General features: G+C 35.7%; 1 protein-coding gene across 3 annotated transcripts in view; it reads right to left on the reverse strand.

Moving 5' to 3' along the window:
- LOC142334786 (uncharacterized) overlaps positions 1-21,550 on the reverse strand; it is a 58,543-nt gene that overhangs the window by 13,689 nt on the left and 23,304 nt on the right. For 2 of the 3 annotated variants that reach the window (XM_075383083.1, XM_075383102.1), the window contains exons 4-6: positions 13,478-13,765; positions 11,112-11,582; positions 10,077-10,112 (exon numbers count right to left, since the gene is read on the reverse strand). In XM_075383083.1, the coding sequence (XP_075239198.1) occupies positions 10,077-10,112; positions 11,112-11,582; positions 13,478-13,765 (795 nt within the window). The remainder of the gene's footprint in view (positions 1-10,076; positions 10,113-11,111; positions 11,583-13,477; positions 13,766-21,550) is intronic. The other variant, XM_075383093.1, reaches the window with a different exon arrangement.

The following is a 21,550-nucleotide window of genomic DNA, read 5'->3' on the forward strand; positions in this document are numbered from 1 at the left end:
AAGAGCACTTAATGCCCGCTGGGCGCTAACGGTTTATTCCGTTTTTGAGGACGAAAAGTCAAAAGCGTCAGACGAAAAATCGGTCAAGCGAAAAATCGCATAAAAAAAGACCGACAGGACTAATATAATTGCTACAAACTTCGTTTGAGAGCAATTAAACACTCTCCGCTAAGAGTTAAAAATGACGTCAAGCACTCAATTCAGTTGAAATTGATGAACGAATGAACAAGCAGGGTTTGAAGTGATTATGCCGTCATATGGTCGTAACAAAAATCTTGACGACGAAATTAATAAACCAAGAGAAGGCCAATAGTAGCCTGAGCTATCGCTTTGCGGCTATTAAAAAGAAGCAAAAATTGAAACAAACATAACAAAATAATATCGGACGAATTGATCTCAAACGACCAGTGGGAGGTGGGGATCAATTAGAGCTAATTGTATAACAGAAAATTAACAAAACCAATTTCGGCTATCTTTGCATTAGAATTTCCACTCCGAACTTCCATTAACTTTACACTCTGAACCAGAGTAAGTTAACACGGAACACTCAAGAACTTAAGCATGAAACAAAAAATTTCGAAAAAAGGTCACACAAAAAGTTGGTATTACGAAAAATCACCTAAAAAGACCGATCGGATAAAATAATCACTACAAACTTCCTTTGAGATCAATTAATGACAAAAAATAAGTGAAACACGAAAACCACTGATATTGAATATCAGTTTTCACAATACACCAGTAACGTAGCAGTCTGTAAACGGCTGAATGTAGTGTAGATTTTAGATAGAAACAGACGTCGTTACTCTCAAGCAACTGGTTTTCTCAGTAGCTAGCTGAGGCTTCGGGGGGCTAGCTTAATTGAGGGGGTGGGTGGTGCGGGGGTGATAATTGGGGTAGGGGCCCAATCTACGGGTGGAATGATTAGGAGGAGCGTGTTCGAGGTGGGGGAGGAGTGTGTGGCGGGGGGGGGGGGTCAGTCAACTGTAAAGAAGCGCCGTTCTTGTCTCCTCAAGAGTTTCCGCGAATCGCATACTTCTGGAGTAATGAGGCGAAGGCTCAAAGAGAACTGTTCAGCAACAGTCAAAAGACAATACGAAAAGTTGGCAGTACGCCAAATTTCATCAAAAGAAGAAAAGGTTCAGGTGATTGCTATCAAATTTTAGATTTTTAGAGTTTAGATTCTTAATTTAGCAGACTAATTTTTCGTGATTTGCGACGATAAACCCTTGCACTGCATGAAATAAATTGAACCCATTGCTTGTTTTCGGACATTAATGGGGCTTTAACACAGATCAAAATAAACTCGGAACTGAGTTGTCTCTGAAGCTAGAAAGACAAACGAGAACACTTCAGTGCATAATTTTTTATGCAGCTGCTTTGGAACCTAATGGCTTAGAAAGTGACTTCAACTTCATTTAGTTCAATTCTAATCTTTTCAATTCAATTAACTTGCAGGAGTCTTGCAAATTTTCAATTCTTGCATTACAAAATTTTACCCTGATCTCTCTAGTATTTGAGTTTCTACAAACAAGGGAAAACTTTGGGAAACAGCAAGACCATGTAATAAAAATGTTAGCTTTCAAATGTTACCTTTCAAATAAATTTTATTGGTTCAAATTAAGGCCCTGGATGGCATGAATATTTCCACAGAAATAAAAGCTATCCAGTTTGTTTATTAAACAGGTAAACAGAGGGGCGGGGGTAATTGTAATACACTTCCAGTTGTCAAATTTGGACCACATTTTGATTTAGTTCATTTAGCCAGAAACAAATTTAAACCACTCATACCTTTTCCTGTATTTTTGAACCAAATTCTAGCTTATATTAAACACAAAGTAATAATATAAAAACTGGATGTTTACAGGAATCTCTTTTGACTGTTGTTCAGAGAGCATGTTTATTTTCAGGTACATGGAAACAGGGAAAGCCAGCCAGATTCCTTCCCGTCTGAACAGTTTGCACGTATGCTGCACTTTTGTAACTGTGCACAGCTTAACAACAAGGAAGGACTGAGTTATTATTTGATAAAAGTAAGTCTAGCTTCAGGACTTGAATGGTCTGGAATGCTGCCCTTGCCTCCTCTCTTTGAGTCTGAGTAATGAACTTATACGGTTGTACTTACATACATTCATACTTTGAGTACATTGAATATTGAGCATTTATTAAGCATATGCTTTTTGTCTGTCTTCATTTAAACCACGACTTCCTTTTACAGCACACGAGGGACTGGATCGACGTACGTGTGTGTTGTAAAGATAGCTAGCGGTCTAGAAAAAATTAATAAACACAGTTAAGTATTATTGCTTTTTTATTCTCATTGCAGTAGCAGTATTCATTTATTCCCAACGCACCTAAATGTGCTGTTATCTACAAGAGAACAATTTCACTATAACGCACACAAAAACGAAAAGAAACAGGGAGGGACTGTGCGCTGAATAGATTTGTCTGGGTAAAATAGAGACATGGTAGGAGGGAGTGGGTGTTTTGGGTGATGGGGGGGGGGGGGTGAGGGAGGGATAAAGGCCATCTGGGCAAGGTAGTAATGGGAAGTTAATAAAATTCAATTCACACACAGTACAATGGGGCATTGAAGGCATGAACAAATATTTTTGGGGTTGAGTCAACTCAAGGGTCCACTTGCTACCCCTCCGACCCCTCCCAGGATTCACGCCCTAATTACATCAGTGCCCTTTCCCCACTATATCGAAGTTCGTTCTTCATAGACCAACTAGCCCATAAAAGCAGTAGATAAACCGTGCAGGCATAAAGAGAGCGCAAGCCCTAATAAAACTCTTTCTGTGGTAATTCATTCTCATTCTGATTCTTTTCTAAAGAAAAAAAAATTAGACCTCACATTACTTTTTTGTGGTTACAATTCCCCACCGTCAAATTAGTTCATGTGAATCTGTGCATAAATTTTGCTTGCATTAATGCAATAACATTCAAATGATTTGACTTAAAACTTAAACTGTTCTTGAATTTTTTTTTAAAAAAAATTTGATGAGTGCTTTCTTAATTCTTTGCGCTCTACGCTGCCTAGTGCAGTGGGCATATATAATTTGTACATAGCAACGTGCTTAATAACAAGTGTGCGTGTGTGTGTGGGGGGGGGGGGGGGGGTGAAAAAACTGGCGGGGGGGGGGGGGTGGTGAGGTGGTTAGGGCCAGAAACACAATAGATTGGGTTTTAGTTACATCACTCAAATAGCTCAATTACCACATTTTATTCTATCAGATGCAAAAACTTCAAAATGTCGAATTTTGATCAAAACTGAACTCCCCCAAATTGTAAAAACGTTTCTTTAATCTGAACCGTTCAAAGAAACAGGAAAGCTGAAAAATAGGTCGCTTATTTTAGAAGCGTCTATTCTCACATTCGATTTTACAAGTTTAATTAAGATACTTTTTCAAAGCACAATGCGCAATTTTATCTATTTTTTTTCAAAAGAATTTGTTCGTTTTTCAGAAATCAAATTTGTTTTTAGTGCAAATTACTTCTCGGCGTTAACCTAACCACACTACCGTTGCCCTAATTAGAACGTTTTTTAACTAAATCCGCAAAACTTCACAAAATGGCGTACAACGAAGTTTGCAACCGTTCACTGTTTCCGCATCATAAAACTGAATCTAAGATCTTCGCAACCCAAATAAGTTCAAAATAGATCTGTCATGCCACAATGGATTTGAACACCAATAATATTGGAGAATAGAGAGGGGGGCAGAGCGAGCGGGGGGGGGGGGGGGGGGGTGGTTAAATTCAAATTTTGGAAAAGATTCAACATCAAATCTTGATATAGAGATCATCAATTCCTACAGGCCATGAATTTATTGAAAAAGAAAAAATGCCCAATAGTGTGGGGTAGACCTTAAATTCAATAAACATATCCAGGCATTCTGTTCTTTGAAATACAAATTGCCGGCTGCGACACAATTGCTGGATATAAATAGTCCTTTCTTTTTCCACCTCATAACAAACAAGAAAGAGGAAGAGAGGGAGCACTGTTTGCCTCATTTTAATAAATTTCAAGGCTGAAAAAATAGTGGCATTAGAAAACTTCACATATCCGCTTAGCGAGCAGATTAAAATATCAAGGCAACTCAGCTATACCAACCAACCAACCACTGAGTGAAAAAAGAACAAAGCAAAACGCTACATGTGTAATTAACTCTACATGTATCTACCAAAAAGTGTTCACCGCACAAAATTTGTGGGTGCAAGTGGTGGTAAAAATGCACCTATCATTAGTTTAGCACGCACAAAAATTGAAAAACAGATCCGACTAATTTCTGCAAGAGAGCATAAATTATTGACAGAATTTGTTGATTTATAGCTTTGAAAGTAAAGTTAGTTTGTTTGATAAAATCACACGCGCACGCCTTTTAGTTTTTGCTTTCTGCAGCGCTTTGCAGTTATCATTTTTGCAAAAAGTTACTGTCGAGTAGCAAGCTCCCAAAAACAGTAGACAATATAAAGCTTGCAAGAAATCCTTTTCGCTTCCCCGCAACCAAATACGCAGCTGGTTTTTTCTGCTCAAAGACAGCAAATAAATTATCAATTTATCAAGCTAGATTTATTATGTGACTTCTGATAGAAACGAAAACTGAACTAGCTCATGGTCAAAAATCAACTTAAGAGCAACAATTACTGAAAAAATTAATCACTTCATAATAATTTACAAATTTTGGACAAAAATCTGCAACACAGTTTCAACGCACGCCATTGAAAACGTGCAGCTCAAAAACCAAAGGAAATCATGGTAAAGAAATCAACACCGAAAATTGAACCATCAAAAAACTTTATGATTAACACAATCAATCAAGGTTACACCTCAATCAGTTATAACACAAAATTAAAAATCAAAATGGAATAACTATTACAACCCATCGACTTTACCAAAAACATAACTACTGCCAAATCATAAACTAAAATGATGTTTGATCTAGAATTCGAGATAGAAAACTTCTGCGCACGTAGGATAGATAAAAAAGTATTTAAGAGAAATTTTACAAAAGCCGGCAGGCTAAACTACAGATAGGGAGAATAAACTATGCAATTAAAGCATCAGCATCACCAGAAAAAATGAGTAACTAATATGAACTAAAGAATCGAACGCTTTCAAACAAAGATTATGTTACGTTACCGGGGTCGAAATGGAACAATTATGGGGCGAGTAAATTTCTTTAGATGAAGTCCTATTCCTTCTTGCAACCTTAATACATGGAGCATTTCGAGCATTCCTTAATACAGAGAGCATTTCGAACTGGATTTCCCTTACGATTCAATGGTAATAATTCCCAAAACGGCAAAACTCTCAAAATGGCATTGCTCCTATGTTTTATGCAATGCAATATGGGGATTAAAGCAATAGATGGATAGTTAATATATAGAGTAATTTGAAAAATAAGTTCTGATATCACTATATATCCCATTTGACCCGGGTAAAATAGCCGCAATAGCTTCGTAGATCTGCAGTTTCAAATAGATAGTAAAAGAAACAGGCCAAATAAAAAACTGAGATGTTATATTTTGATTTATAATCTGTTTAAATTATTGCTGCTTCTATTAGCTGCCCTCAAACACCGTCCAATTAGAGTGATACGCAAACACTTGACCTTATCTCCATGAATTTAAGTAAAGTCATTTTGGAAATGAGGAAGTCATTTTTGCGAGTGAGGTAAGTAAAATGTGACCAAAAACTTTATCACGCGAACGAAAAAAAAAACTCCCACTAACAGTGAAAAATGACGTCACGTTCGCAATTCAGTTGAAATTGCATGAAAGAATGAACAAAAACCAAATTTAAGTGTTTGTGACGTCATATGGTCGTAACAAAAAAAAAACCTGTTAACGACAATAGAAGGCCAAAAAAGCATCAGCTATCAATTTACTGCTATTAATAGCAATGATTAACAATTTAAACAAAGCCAGGTAATTGCAGGAAAAACCTATTTTTTTTCTAAGTGTCAAAAAATAATCTAATGTGGTCCACAGTTTCATACGATTCAATAACTATATCGAGTTCAGGTCCTATTTTGAAGAATAAGCTTATTACTAATACCAATTAGCAGTATAATTTAGGGAGCTTTGATTACTTTATGTACTCAGTCCTCAAACATGAAGTCTTAGTGACCTGGCTATATTGGTTTATCTGGCTATTTTTGATTTGGCCTTTTGATCTTAACGTATTCGCGTAAATTTGCAAAATCAATTCTAAATTTAAAACAGCAGGACAAGTCCTGATCTGCAATTCAAAATTTCATTGGCGACACAAATAAACTCAACCTAAAATGCACTAAAATGTGTTCGGAAAACGATTCAGAAAAACATCCAAATTAGTCAAATTGCTGCATGTGAACAAACCACAACCGAAAAAGCGAACTTTTGTTTATACATCCTTTTCTCATTCTACTTTAACAATAGAGTAACGAAAAATTCGCGCCGCAAAACCATTTGCTTTTTCGCTCCACTTCCAGTTTCGGCGTGGCCAAAACCATTAATCCCAATTGACTACGAAAATAATAAAAAAAAAATTGAGAAAAGATATTCAAAAAACATGCCCAAAAGAATTACGGAACTGCCTCGAAGTAGACAATTGGCCACCCTAACGGAAATAAAGAACCAGCTACTTATTTTTACTACTCGATTTGAAACCAAGTTTAAAAATAACAATGGAAAACAATCTGACAACAAAAACTACTAAAGCATCTGTTAAATTCTTTTATAAGTTGCGACTCCAAACAACAATTGGCAAAATAACTTCTAATGCTATTAGTCTTAATTAATTAAACAAAAACTACATAAGAGAAAACATAGCCGGCAGATTGCTGGAAAATAGCCGCGATAGACGCTTGTGGCCTTCCATGAATTGAAACAACTAAAGAAACAAGATAGGCAGCTTCAGCAAAAGTCCTTTAGTAGATCACTAGATTTTTTTGGGTTAGATGCGATCTGTCATTCTTATGATACACATACGGTCTGTAAGGAAAAATCCTAAAAGCGACTTTTCAAAACTGATTTCCGAAATCAAAAACTCAAGACTAATACTCAAGAATTAGGGCTTATAGGTTTGGCACTACTTAGATGCACATTGTTGATCTTTAACTAGTAAATGTTTATAAAGCTCCATAAGTGAGTTCAGGAGTCCTTTTTAAGTGAGTTAAGTCACGCAATCGACCTACAAGCAGAAATAACGTCACACAGACAAAATTTTAACTGCAAAAGCAGTAGAATTCACTGAAGTCATTGAAAAACTCAGGGTAAGACAAAACAAAAATCTGTTAGACGAAGTAAAAAAAAACATAGCAGGACAACTCCTGAAATACAATTCAAAGAATTGAATGAAAAACTTAGAAGTACTGTACTTGACCAGCAGATCAATTGAACTAGGCCAGCCAAAACACAAACAAAATCATTTCAAAAAATTGAGAAACTAAAAAAATCAAACAAACTAAACAAAAATATACTCATTACTAAAACTGACGCTTTTACCCCTTAGGCAAAATTTCATCCCTTTAAATATACATATTTCAAAAAAATGTTGAAGACCAATTTTTGTTCTTGAAATCGGTCCAGTATTATATTTACATGACCTGAAAAAATTCATTGGCGCTTGAAGATCGATTAAATGACCGAAAAATTTAAATGAAATCAATTGCAATTTTTTACAAAATTTTGCTGAAAATCGTGATAATAATATCTTCAGAATCATTTCTGTGTCTCTAGAGGCTATCCATTAACCCAATTCCAAGCATTAAAAAATTCATTGACTCAAAGATCGATAGGCATTAATTTATCGAAAAAATTTCAAAAAATAAAAATTCGTTCTATTAAAATGTTGAAACCCGTTCAATTGACCCCTAGCCACTATCTAATAACATAATAGCAAACCCTGGATGAGGTGAGCTGACTACTGAGTCAAGAAAAACTGAAAAAAGTCAAAAGTTTTGAAAAATTTGCAGACAATGGAATAGGTTTCCTGGCACTTGAGAATGGACAAATATCAAAAATTGACAAAACCTTTAGAAAACCTTTAAAAATTGCAGATTTTATCAAAAAAATGCTAAAATTCGAGGCATTAAAATGTTGAAAACCAATCCATTATTACTAGAAACTATACAGTTCCCTATTATCAAACCTTAAAGGAGATTCCCTGGCCCCTGAAGCAGGAAAAACTCAAAAAAATGACAAATATTTTTTAAAAAACTTGATTAAAAAATTGCAAAAATTAGTATCATTTTACGTGTTTGTGTTTGTAGTACCAAAACATATACCTCATAAACTGGTCATAACGAGTAATTTTGTCTCGCAAAAGGCCTTCATCGACCTTTAAAAACTTCAACCTAAGACTAATCAAACAAAAAACTTGAAAAAAATCACAAAAAACACGAAAAATTGCACCATTTTGAGCCCAAAAGCTACTAAAAATGACCTTTTAACCTTAAATTGAGGCCATCCCAGCAGCTGCACCACTCTAAGCACTTGAAGGACTACTAACGTCACTTTGGGCCTCTAATGAAACTTAATGCCCGCTGGGCTTAACCTGTTTATCCCGTTTTGAAAGATCAAAGTCATTGAAAAATGAGTGAACACATCTTAAAAATAACACAGCGCCCCAATACAATTCAAATTCTTTTAATTGTAAAAAAATTAGGAGCCGCCTGGAGTTGCTGGCGAGGCTATTAAAAACAACAAATATATTTCAAAGAGAAAACCGAGGAAAGAAGAAAGGGAAGGACAAAGTCAAAAAATAATATTCTATAAAATAGTCTCGAACAAAATTATCCAGAAAAGATGCTAAAATGCTATTTTCCAACCACTATATCGAAAACAAATTCTTATTACTTCTGCGGTTCAACCATTCACACACCCCATTTGAGCTCCCTAAAGGAGTAAAAAAAAAAACTAGTTAATTATAGCAAGATTCACCAAAGTGCTTCGACTACTTCTGATATCTTGCATTTTTCACGATATGGCGGATGCAAGTATTTCCTTTTCTTAAGGCAACCTGGAATTAAGCTTTCACTCAACTGCAGATTGCGAACCACTGTCAACTTTTGCGAAATTGACTTCTTAGTTGAGACTGTACAAAGAAGAAACGATGGGAAAGAAATGTTAAAACTCTACAGAAAGTAGGGAAAAACACGACATGATGTCAGTTATCTACAAATTGTACCACTTGCGCTAAACCAGCCAGAACTAGAGGTACCTCAAACTGAACTATATTCAAAATCGTACCGTTTTCAAAATTGCACCAGCTCAAAGTTTTCAACCTATCATATAATATGGTACCAAGGAGCTAAAAAAAACATTGACACAAACATTTGGAGTTAAAACCAGTCCTCTGGTAACGCTTTAAGAGTAAAAATCGTGCTTTACCTAACTTTTTGGTACCATATGGAATTACTCTTTTAAAAGTTGCAAAATGGCATTTGTGATAACAACAATAAAATTATGCATGTAAAGATGAAAAAATTTAGCACCGAATTTGTTTTCGAACCGAGGTATAATTATGTTTGGCTTTTCAATTATGCAATTAAATTCACTTCAGCAAACAAAATAGGCATTAACATCCTAGGAAGAGAGTTTTCTATTAATCTCTCATACCTTTCTCTCAATTCCTCTTTTTATGGGAAAACGAACGGTTAATTAAGAACTTGAAAGCATTCCACAAACCAATTAAAAGCGTTAAAACCTATTCACTTTCTTCTCAACATCAATTGACCGGCAAACAAACGAAATTAAAAACGACGCAAGAACTGTCGTTCTTCAAATCAGCAAAGAATAGAAATTTGAGCTTTTGAACTTGAACACAATAGCATCTGCTTTCACAAACAATTACAGTTGAGCTAAAAAGACAGCTTTGAATTATTCTCCAATCTAGGAAATCTTCGAAAGGTCGCTCAATTAGATTTCATCAAGTAATTTAACAAAAACGTTCCTAACTCAAACATTTCAAACTATAATTTGATGACGTGAACCAATTGTGAAGCAACCTATTTGAAGAAAACAAAGCAGATTGTGGGCATTAATTGGCATTAAAAGGCAATGTTAAATCACTCTAGTTAAAAATCACTTACTAAAAGCAGGGCTTGCAGGGGAAGAAGTTTCCGTTGCTGAAAAACGAAAACTCACACTTCGAACACTACAGTTTAGTCAAGTCATTTTCAACTATTTCGCACTAGAAAATCATTTGAGTCCTTTTACAGCTCAAGTTATTTTTTGCTCTTGAAATATTCTACTTCAATCACTGCATATAATTCAGGCACCGAGCGTAGATACTGATCAAATGCTTGGTTTGTTTGAAACAGTCATTGAAAAAAATGAACGTCTATTTAATTTAATTTAATTTAATTTAATTTAGAATTGATTACAGTGTTGCTTACGGCAGAGCTGTGAGTACCTTATCGTATACCACTGTTTACTTTGTTTTCTGTCTTTTCCGAGCCTGTGTATCTTAATTTTTTATTGCTTTGTAGTGTATCAAGAATCTCTGCAGAAAATCTGCGCAGCAATTTTTGGGGTCGAAAAATGATTGAGTTTTTATCGTATCACATAGCATCAGATAAATATCTTCCGACAATTCCAACACGAAAAAATATTTACTTAGGCACATTAAAACACAGTAACATACATCATCATAGAAAGAATGCTTTATAGCCTTCCGAAAAATAAATTTTCTTTCTGTCTTTCAAGTATGAAAGAAAGAGAAAGGGTTCCTTGTCTTAATGAAAACCTAGGTCAAGACAGGGTCTGGGACGAAATGGTCAGAAGTCGTTATAATTCTTTGATCCGCTGGCTTCAAACACCAATCATTGATTGAAAGCAACATTCGATACTTGAGCGAACACTCTTTACTGTTTTAGCTTTGAAGAATTTCGTAAATAGAGCGGAATTTTTTTCAAGTCCCATAAAGTTTCGACACAAGCGAATGTCCAGCAACTTCTGATTTGAAAAAAAAACATCGACGAAACCGTTTGGATGTCAGTTTTTACATAACGTTTTCATTAACAATTCTCTTTGTATTTCAACTTTGACCTTTGAACTGCACTATTTACAGTTTTGAACGGTATTTACAGTTGCAATTTATTAGGACAGACTGTACAGTCACTTACCCGTGCATTTCGACATTCCATGCATTTCCTCATCTTCGCCTCGGATGCAGTTCGGGACGTTGTCACATAACAGTTCCCGCCTGATGCAGTAATCTCCCAAATCAAACCTCACAGTATTACCCCCCACGGCTTTGTCCCCTTCCTTCACCCCACCGCACTTGAACTCTTTATAAGAATCACAACTATCAGAGTCAGACCTCAGTTCTCGAATGGCAGCGTAACCAAAACCGATAATGCCAAGTGTCGTGGTTGGGTATGATACATCAATTCTGACTGTGTTGCTTTGAGTGACGTAAAAAGCGGGTCTGTTGCCCGGCTGTATGCTGTCTGTGACAAGGTGTTCTGTTAAAACCCGCGACCGGGAGTAGATGCCGTCAAAGAGCTTCAGTCCAACTGGCTCTTTGAGAGACTTGGACCACTCTTTGCTGTTTGGTGCCGGGAGAATGTCTGTCTCCAACTCCGCCATCGTCTCTAAAACCCAAAAACACTAAGTTGATTGCGGTAGATACGTTGTATACATATTCCGTTAAATAGTTCCGAGAAAACAAATTGCGCAATATGGCTTCGTCCAGCTTACAACAAGAAAAATTCTCCAATTATCTTTAAATCGTTATCTGAGACATTCAGTGAAATTAGTTTCTATCGCATGAAAGCAATCTAGCACTTGCCGTCTAGCATCTCTGATAAGATAGTGATGTCGGCAGTTTACCTTAAATTTGAACTGGATTCTTTTGAAATGCACTGTAAAACAGTGCGGAGATAAAACAGATGTAATTTTTAAAAACCGATAATTATATGAAACAGAGTCATCAAACCCAAGTAACCGTTTTTTCACAAAACAGATCAATGGTAAAATATCATTAAACCGAAGGTCAGGGCATAAGGATCTGGGCATAAGGATCGACAATAAATTAAAATTTGACGTAGAGCTAAACAAAATGTTGACCAAAATGGCGACTGATATTAGATCAATCTACTAAGTATGACATCTAATACCGTTAATAGCAAGAATTGTGCTTTTCAAATCACTAGTCTCGTTACACTTCAACTTTAGTGAAATTTTTCTTTCTAATCTTTGTCAGATTCATCACTCCATAGAATAATTAGACAAATAAATTGAGGTATTAAGGTTTGCCATATGCGTAAAAAAGTTTGATAGCGCAAGGGATCTTCTGAAGATTTGAATTTTTAATTAGAGATGTGACCAAAATACATGAACGCGTCCCAATAGGTAGACAAATACAAGGTTTCAGAACATATTTCTAAAAGTAGTTTAAGGACCAAACGATCATATACTTTCAATGTGATTCTTAAAATCTAAATTTTCATTCAAACTTTTTGTTGTTTATACTCACTGCTAACAACTGAATTTAAAAGTTATAATAACACCAAAGAAGCCCAAAAAATCGGTCGCAAAGAAGCCAGTTTTGATTTGGGTTTCTACTCTGAATTCTACATGTAAACTGCACGTAAACGCTGTAAATGAGTGCAGAACTCATATTTAGAGTGTCATAAGCCACATTTGATCACATAGCTGGCAAATTGCCAGAAAATTGCCGCAAAAGCTTCATAGATCTGCAGTCTCAAAAAGAAGGTAAAAAAGACAGGCGAAAAAAGAAACTTATTCTTTTCATTAAGGGCTGAGATGTTAAATTTTGGTTAAGAATCTGTATAACTTATTGCTGTTTCCATTTTCTGCTCTTAAATAACCTTCAATCAGCGTGACAAGCACTCATTTGACCTTATCTCTTTGAATTAAAGCAAAGAAAAGTCAATTTCAGAGTGAGGATGTCATTTTTAAGAGCGAGGTAAGTCACGTGTGACCAAAAAATTTAATAACGCGAATGAACAAAAAACTAGCTCCACTAAGAGTGAAAAATGACGTCACGCACGCAATTCAGTTGAAATTGCATGAACGAGTGAACAAAAACCAGACTTGGAAGTGGTTGTGACGTCATATGGTCGTAACAAAAATCTTGACCTAGAAATAAATTAAAAAAACCAAGAGAAGGCCAATAATAGCCTCAGCTATCGCTTCGCGGCTATTAAAAATAACTCGCCCAATTGTCAACCATTCGATCAAATACACACGCTAAAATTCAATTTGAAATAATCAAAATTGCCGTTTTAACCCACTAAAACGGTTGTTGTTTTAAATAAAACTATAAAGCGAACTATACAAAGATTGTAAGTAACTTCAGTTATCACTAAAAGCGACAAGTACAGGACGCGAAAGTGAATGGAAAATCAAATTTTCTTGGCAAAAACTCTGTAAAAAAAGACACACCAGACAGCAAGTATTGCTTAAAACTTCGTATGCGAGCAATTAATAATACCAACACGACGTTGACATTGGAGTAACTTACCGCCTGTATTTGATAGAGGGTTGACTGTGAAGTTGGTTATAGTGATTATGAATCGATCATAGACACCTGGAGACACTACTCTCCAGTGGCATCTTAAGTCAGCATTCATCATTCTGGGGGAGTGTGCGGCTGCATGCTGGTCACTTTCTCCGCCATCAACAAGAGCGGTGGATTGTGAGGTGGCCGATTCCACCGGAGCCACCTTCCTCTTGACTTGCATTTGACCTCCGGGTGGTAGCATGAACCCTTGACCGTATGCATTTTCAGAGTTGTTGAACTCTCCACAATCTGCAATACAGCACTGTTAACACTACCAATTCAAGATGATTGATGTAGTAGACTATGCACACGTATATTATCTGGAAAGAGCCTGGATATTTCAGCCAAATTTAGGGAGGGATATTTATTAGTTCACATTTTGCATCTTTTCTTCTTGTGACCAGCTTCTTCTCCACTCTGCTTAGTGGGCACATAATATTCTCAAACCCCCCAGAGCACGTGCCATAGTTATACATAATAAGTTACTATGTAATGACGGATTAATTATGCCCCAACCCCCCCCCCCCCCCACCTAGCTTAGTGGGCATATAACATTTACCCCCCGATACACGTGCTACATAGTAAGCTGCTATATAACAACACATAATTTCTACGTGTGGGCATAAAAACTCTGGAGGAGGGATAGAATAGATCCACAATGATACACATCCCCTTTGTCAAAAAAGATTTACTTTTGCTAAACATTTTGTCAATATCCATCTAGTCTTTCGGCATTTTGAAACCATGAATTAAGATAGCATGGCCTCCAGTTTCTACTAAGAAGCACGTTTCTTTTGTGAATTGTTTTGATTCTTGTCTTGATTTGTTGCTCACCTGTTGAGTTTGAAGCAATGTTTTCTTGTCAAATCAGGTCAATTTTTGTCGCAACTACTACTGATGATGATATTTTGTAATGATATTTTTGAAAAGAACCAAATCCTTACGGTTTATGATCTTCATCTATACGAATTACTCAAGTTTGTACTAAGATCTATCAATAACCTGCATAAACAAGAGTTTTTGAATAATCTGTTTTGTTTTTCGAAAAATTCTAGAATGACAAGATCAACTGAACACGCCCTTCTTGATGAACCTTTGTAAAACAAAAATTGAGCGATATTCAAAAAAGTACCGTGCTAGCAAATTATTCAACCTTCTCAGTTTCAAAGGAATACTGCCTCCAGAAATACATCAATGAGTATATCAAAAATTACAAAATTTTACCACGAAATAAAAAATGTATTTTTGCTCCAAAATGCTGACCTAATGAAACATATATTCAGCTGATAAAATTTTTCCAAAAGTTCACCCCCCTTGGCTGCATGCTACAGGAGGTTCAATTTTGAGCCCTGATTCTGGCCTGAAAGTTTGACACCTCTATCTCTTCTAGTTTGCGAGATAACGCCATTTTTCGATTTCTTTGAAATTTTCCAAAAAAAACTTCAAATTCCAGCCTTCTGCACATGGATCAACGCCTTTATTTAGAGTGCCCTGGCAAGCTGAATTTCCCTCGTCAATATTTTAAAGTTGAAACTTTCTCGACCAGAAACCAATATGTGAAAAAATTTTTTTTTCTTTTTTATTTTGTTTCCCATAAGCTGTTATAACTTAATTCTGCCATCAATAAACAACATGTGTAACCAGGGCGGTTACCTGGAGGGTCACAGGACCCCGTTTTCCGTCCTTTCCGGGTCTCATCCGTAACACTTAATATATTATATTGTTTGTTGTTGATGATATACTGGATAAATAAATTCTTTTTTTCTTTCTTTACTGGTAAATATCCCTCTTTATAACTCAGGGTTATCCAGAAAATGAAATTTACAAAGAAAAGGACGTTTCATTTATTCATACATCATACACTTCAAACTTGAAAACTTCGCAATTCGTGTAGGTACACTTCTTTCCTTAAACGTCTTCCCAAAAATCAAATAGGGTATTTTGCAATTGAATAAACTGACATGCATCCAATTTTAGAATGTAGGCTAATTAAACTGATAATTATTTCAAATTAGCGTAATAATGGAAATTACGTTAGAGAAAAATACACGGGGCTTATAACAGCGGCAATTGACAGGCGGGCATCATTTTGCATTTGACAGTGCCCAAAAAATATTTTATAAAATAGGCCATTTCAGTTCGCGAATTATTGACACTAATAGAGAGTACAACCATTTCAATTAAAGCACATTTGAATCTAATCCATTAAAACTGAAGTGCAAAACAACTTAACCACTGGAAATGCAATTCTGATTTCTTGAATGTTCTTTACGTCAGAAAAAAACTTTACAAAATTGACTATTTTCATCAGTTGTACGCAAATCTAATGCAACATAACATTAAGACGATTGCTCTAACGCATCCTTCAAATCTTCACAATGACAGTCCATTTGTCGCCTGACAACTTATTTTCAATAACCTCCAAGTCGCCAAAAAAGCTGCATAAGCTTAAGTGGCAGAATCCATGGCACGCATGAAAACTCTTCCCCCCCCCCCCCCCCGCTTCAAATCCGTGAACAAAAATGTTCCTTTCTTTGTATATCCTAAAAGAGGTGACAAGCCATTACAATTTATTTATGCCATAAAAATATTTACAATATTAATTATCGAGGGTCCCTACTCAAGGGGGGGGGGAGTAAGCAGATGCCAATCATGGTGCATTTAAAAACAACGTTTTAAGCCACCAAACGACCTTCAATAGCTTTGGAGTGCAATAAAAATTAAATTAATTTTACTCAAATCGATCACTTTCGACAACTTATTGCAGTGCGCAAACAAAAAGAAAATTCCAAATAAATGAACACCATTTTTGTAATTTTTAAATATCTTCATTGAGGCATGAAAGTAGCAAATAATTCAGTTGGTTTTATCGGAGATACTTCACTAAATCACAAAGTAGATTTGGCCCCATTTCCCATTCAGTGAGACTAATCACCGATTCAAAGGGACTTCAAGCATAAAAAGCGGCCTAAGAAGGCAGTCCATATTACCCCCCCCCCCTTCCCTTTGAACAATCGGTTCCTCTCATCCGATATTCTCTCACGCATTCAGCACTAGCCCTCATCAAATATTATCAATTGGAGTCCCGCCCCCAGTAACAGGCAAAAATTGCTTGTTTATTTGAGCGCATTCTATTTGAAAAAGAGGGAAGGAAAGCAAAAGAGGACGAAGGATCTGAGTGGTCTCCAGGCAAGGCTATCCATTGATGTCACATCGAACAGAGAGCGATGAAATATTGACAAGTATTGAGAGAAAGTTTGTTCATCTGTCTATGCAAAGCGGATTGTGTGAAGGAAAAACCACCTTTACCTTTTCTCTCAATAAGTTACTATAAGCCCATATGTATACCTTAAAACTCATTCTTATCCGATGTCTATCAAAGTAGAAACAGACTCAAGATATTTTAACAAAAATTAATTTGCTTTTCAGGAATTCATATTTTGAAAGTTTTTGATTTCTTTATGTTTTGAGACACTGAGTCATGCCTCGAAAACTTTCATTCACAATTTACATTTTTTTCCTGTTCTGGAAAAAACAACTTCCCTCAGAATTGAAATTTTAGTTTTTTAAAAAAATTTTCAGTTCAAATTACTATTATAAAATTGGCAGTAACCAAAAGAAGGGTCCAGTGGACTGCCAGAAACTTCGGCTTAATTTCCAGTTCTTTAAAAACGGCAACCCCTATTATTTACAGCTATCCCATTCTACACAGAGGATGAACTGTTTGTTCGAAAAAGAGACGACTTCCTAATCGCAACCACCCCTCTCCCCTTTTCCACTCAGACACGGTAGTGCAAAAGAAGCACGGAAAACGAATGCGAGATCTACCTCTGTAGATAGCGGATTAAAAGCGCTTTATTTATTAAAGACATCGCATTCAGTTCGAGGAGGATGCGGGAATGGGATTTAAAAAAGGGAGGGAGAAAACAGGTGTCAATAATTCATTCCTAACATCACAGCTCCCGGGGTTTAATTATTCACAACGAGACCCCGCATTAAAGATTGACCTGATAAAGTACCGTCCTTTTAACCTCCATTTCTGAATGCATCACAACACTGTTCAGGTATTGCGAAAAGTGAGCAGTTAAAATAAATGCCAACGATTGAGTGATTTGTTCTTTTTAAATCACAACAGCCATTCAACACGTTGACAGACGGGGTTATGAACAAAATGCTTTTTATCGTAAAACTGAATTGATAATTGGTACAAGAATATACCTGCAGAAACAAGCCTCTGTTCTGCCTGTTCGCTCACTTGAATGACAACTTTATCGGGCAAAATTTAACCCCTTTTCGCTTTTGTGTCGATCTATTCAACTTTTCACTCGAATAGTTCTTGCTAGCATTTAGCACTTATTCAGAAAAAAGTGTCAATCTCAAATATACATTCAAATAGCTTCCCCAAATTAGTTCAAAAAATATCGAAAAAGTTTCGAAACTTTCAATTAGAAGAGCAGTTAAGATGATATTAATTTGGAAGTAGACAGACTCTAATGGTTTCTTTTTCAAGATATTATTTCACAAAAAGCAGGATTGCTCTTTTCCAAGAACAAATACTTTAATTCTGTTAATCGCCAACTTTGTAATTGATCAAAAATCTTAGTCAGTTTTTGATTCAAATGACACCGTTTACTTTTACCTGGTTGAGGGCGAAAAGACAAATTAAAAACAGGTTGAAACATAACCGACTAATCGAGGACCAATCGCTGTAACGATTGGTGGAGGCTCAGTTCTCTTATGACCTGCTTCACCCGCGGGGAGTGGGGGTATAGAATCAGGATTAGGATAGCCTGATATTTTGAACTGAAAAGTGATAATTGATTGCGTCATAAGTTGGCTCTGTGTTGTCAGAGTATTTCGATCTAGCTCGTTTCTAACAGCATTAAATCATGCTACCAAAGTTAAGCTAAAAATTATGAACTAAAGAACGCTCTTTATAGATCAATTCATGAAATAAAGTGACCGCTTCTTATTTATATTTCAAATATCGGACGACAAAGCCAACTTGAAAAACATTCCAAGACTCATCTTTAGAAATAAAGAAACCTGATTAAGCTGGAGTCTCCTGGCCATTTGGTAACCAAAACTTCAAAAAAAAAACACTTAAGCGATTCCAATATACTTTCGTGGAAATGCATTCTTGTCGGCTGACAATTCAATTTCCTCCTCCACTGTCGATTTTAAACAGTTTACCGATCCTTAAGTTTTTAACTATCATGCTCTCCTGAACTCGATTTGCGATTGACATGTTTGCTAAACGTTATACATTAAGTCTTAAAAAGATGCCAAATAACCTCAAATTCTGTTTCCTACATCTGATACAATACAAATTGCATTTCCTTTCTTTGACTTAACCGGGCTAACCAAATGGTAACTGTAATAAACGTCTGCAAAGTCCGTTTATCAGGTTTGAACTTTTCTGACAAACTTAATTAAAATTCTGCTTCGTGTTGAGTGGATACTTGTCCTATAGCTTCATCATATTCGTTCATTCATCAAATTCTAAGTGGCAATCACCGCCAACTTTGATCATAAATTTTAATTGAAAACAATGAAAATCAATTAAAATTTTGAAAAATGTGACGAGTTTAACTATATTTAAACGATTTAGATTCAAGCACCTTGATGGCCACTTACGATTCCTCGTAAGTTCGCCTCGTTTGAGGGCAAAATATTCTGCTAATAAAAGGAGAGATATATAATTAAAAACTACAAAAGAGAAAACTACTATTATAACAAAATAACATTATCAAAGCTCATATTGATTACACGTATATAATGATAACCATCTCAAAAAATGGCTGCAAATTATAACCATTCTTGTCAAGCCAACGATGCTATTCGTTATGAACAGCTGTTAATGCTGTAATTAGTCCACATAAGTAGCAGAAGAGCTCACTTCGTTCCAAGATTATGTTTTCTGTAACGACCTTGTTTTTGAGATCAAGTATCACCGCTCTTTTTGCTTATTAATTCGCCTCAAAAACGCTTTTGGTTAAGCACGTATTAAAGCAAGAATTTGGAAAGCAAACTTCGGAGCAATAGAATAAAATATTTTTCAAAATGGCATCAAATTTTCACTTTTTGTTCAGTCACATTCTTTACACAATTCTTCACTTTTGTTTACGCATCGTAGAGAAAAAACAGAAAAACACCATTTTATAGCCCTCAGGATTAAGTTTTTCATTGATATAAATTATCAGAAATTTGAAAAAAGGGGAACAAATTAAAATTTGAAACTTTGAAAGAAAAATCAATCGCTCGGGAGAGGGGCTTTTTTTCTGTTCACATAAATTATTAAATTTTCCCACTTCTTTAAAAATGCTCTTACCTAAAAGTAAAATGGCTGAAAAACAGAATTTACTGATAACGATAGGTCTTTCACGCTACTAATTAAGAGACTTTAAGAACAGCTTTTAATGATCCTATACATGTCAAGACACAACCAGAGGCAGAATTCAAAAATTGCCGAAAAGTTAAAATAATTTGCTAGATTGCGGTTTTAAATGTATTCAATACCAAAATTTTTCTTACTAAATCTGGCTGTTAACACAGCTGCAAAATTTTTTAGGCTCATGAAATCAAGTATGACAAAATATTTCCAGAAACTTCAAAAGAAGTTCAATTCAGATTTTAGTGGCAATTATACAATTACCGAAACAATTGCCTCAAGAAGACCAAACCTAGTCTTCCAGAGAAAACAAATAGAACATGAATGTACTGTCACGAACTTTGAGTGAAGATCAGATGCCCGAAAAAGAAATTTTTAATATAATTTTTAGGGGGCGTATTTGAGTGCGCGCGCAGTTGTGTGGATGTATATAAAAATTCTTGTGTCTGTAATGTGCGTCGTATATGTGCGTAGGAGAGAGAGAAAGAGAGTTAGTATCCGAGAGTTAGTTCTTTTAAATGTTGCACACAAATAGAGGCAAAAAGCGAAAACTGTCAAAAATCAAGAGGAAATTAGATAATTATCTATTGTTTGCCAAAAATTGCTACAAAATAAGTCCAAAACCAAAACAGTGTGTCGCCAGCTCTCGTTGATGACACAACTGCAAAATGTATTGTCCCATAACGCTCATGAAATATCAAAATAGAAGAAAATTTGTAAAAAGTTCAAAAAGTTACATTTCAAAGTTTAGCGTTAAAATTTACAGTTACCGATACAATAGCATGAAAAAGAACATGCTTTGTTATCAAGAAAAAATAAAAAGGAAGACCTAAGTAAACAGTGGCGAATCTTGAGTATTAACCAATTGCCAAATGCAAACTTTTTTGGTGTTGGGCTTTGTATTTGTGATGATGTTGTTTGTGTAATGTGTGGTGTGTGCGTGTGAGTGTTTGAATGGTTTTTCTGTGTCTGCGGCTTTCATGTTGTACTATAATTACCTTTCTAGAATTTGTTTGAGCTTTTAGTTTTTGTCTGCCGAAAAAAAGACGGCATATTTGTTGGCTTAAACGGTACAAGTAAATTTCTCCAAAGCATATAGGTTGCTTTCGGATACTCCCAACGGTTTCTCGAACAGAATTTAAAAGACTGGCACGACCCATCCTGTTATCTATAATATTCCACGTGCGGTTTTAGCTTGGGTTTGCAAATAGTGTACACCCACTGAGATCAGATGCAAGGTTTAAAGACCTCAAACTCTTTTGTGTCAGTGCCCAAGTGGACTCCCACGAATTGCCCTTCGCGCCATGAATTTGAGTCTCCTCTGACGGGACTGGTCAGTGAAAAGTTACGAAATTTGGTGGTTGGTCAAACAAAAATAAGCGATGTTGATTTCAAGTTGCTTCTTTCACACGTTTGAAATAAGGTAAATCATAACAAACGAAACTATAAAAGTACATAATGCCATGGAAAATTTTTTAACTATGGTATTGCTAGGTTAGCATATAGTACATGCTATGTTTGATCACCAATATCAATTATGGTATCAATGATACAACTTGAGGTTCGGCTGTTCTGGTATTTCTCTCATTTGTATAAAATAATATTTCAATTTAGGAATCTCTCGACATCACAATGAAAGATTT

This window comes from Convolutriloba macropyga, chromosome 1 (genome assembly GCF_964194025.1).
Source record: "Convolutriloba macropyga chromosome 1, txConMacr16.3, whole genome shotgun sequence".
Classification (NCBI taxonomy): domain Eukaryota; kingdom Metazoa; phylum Xenacoelomorpha; order Acoela; family Convolutidae; genus Convolutriloba; species Convolutriloba macropyga.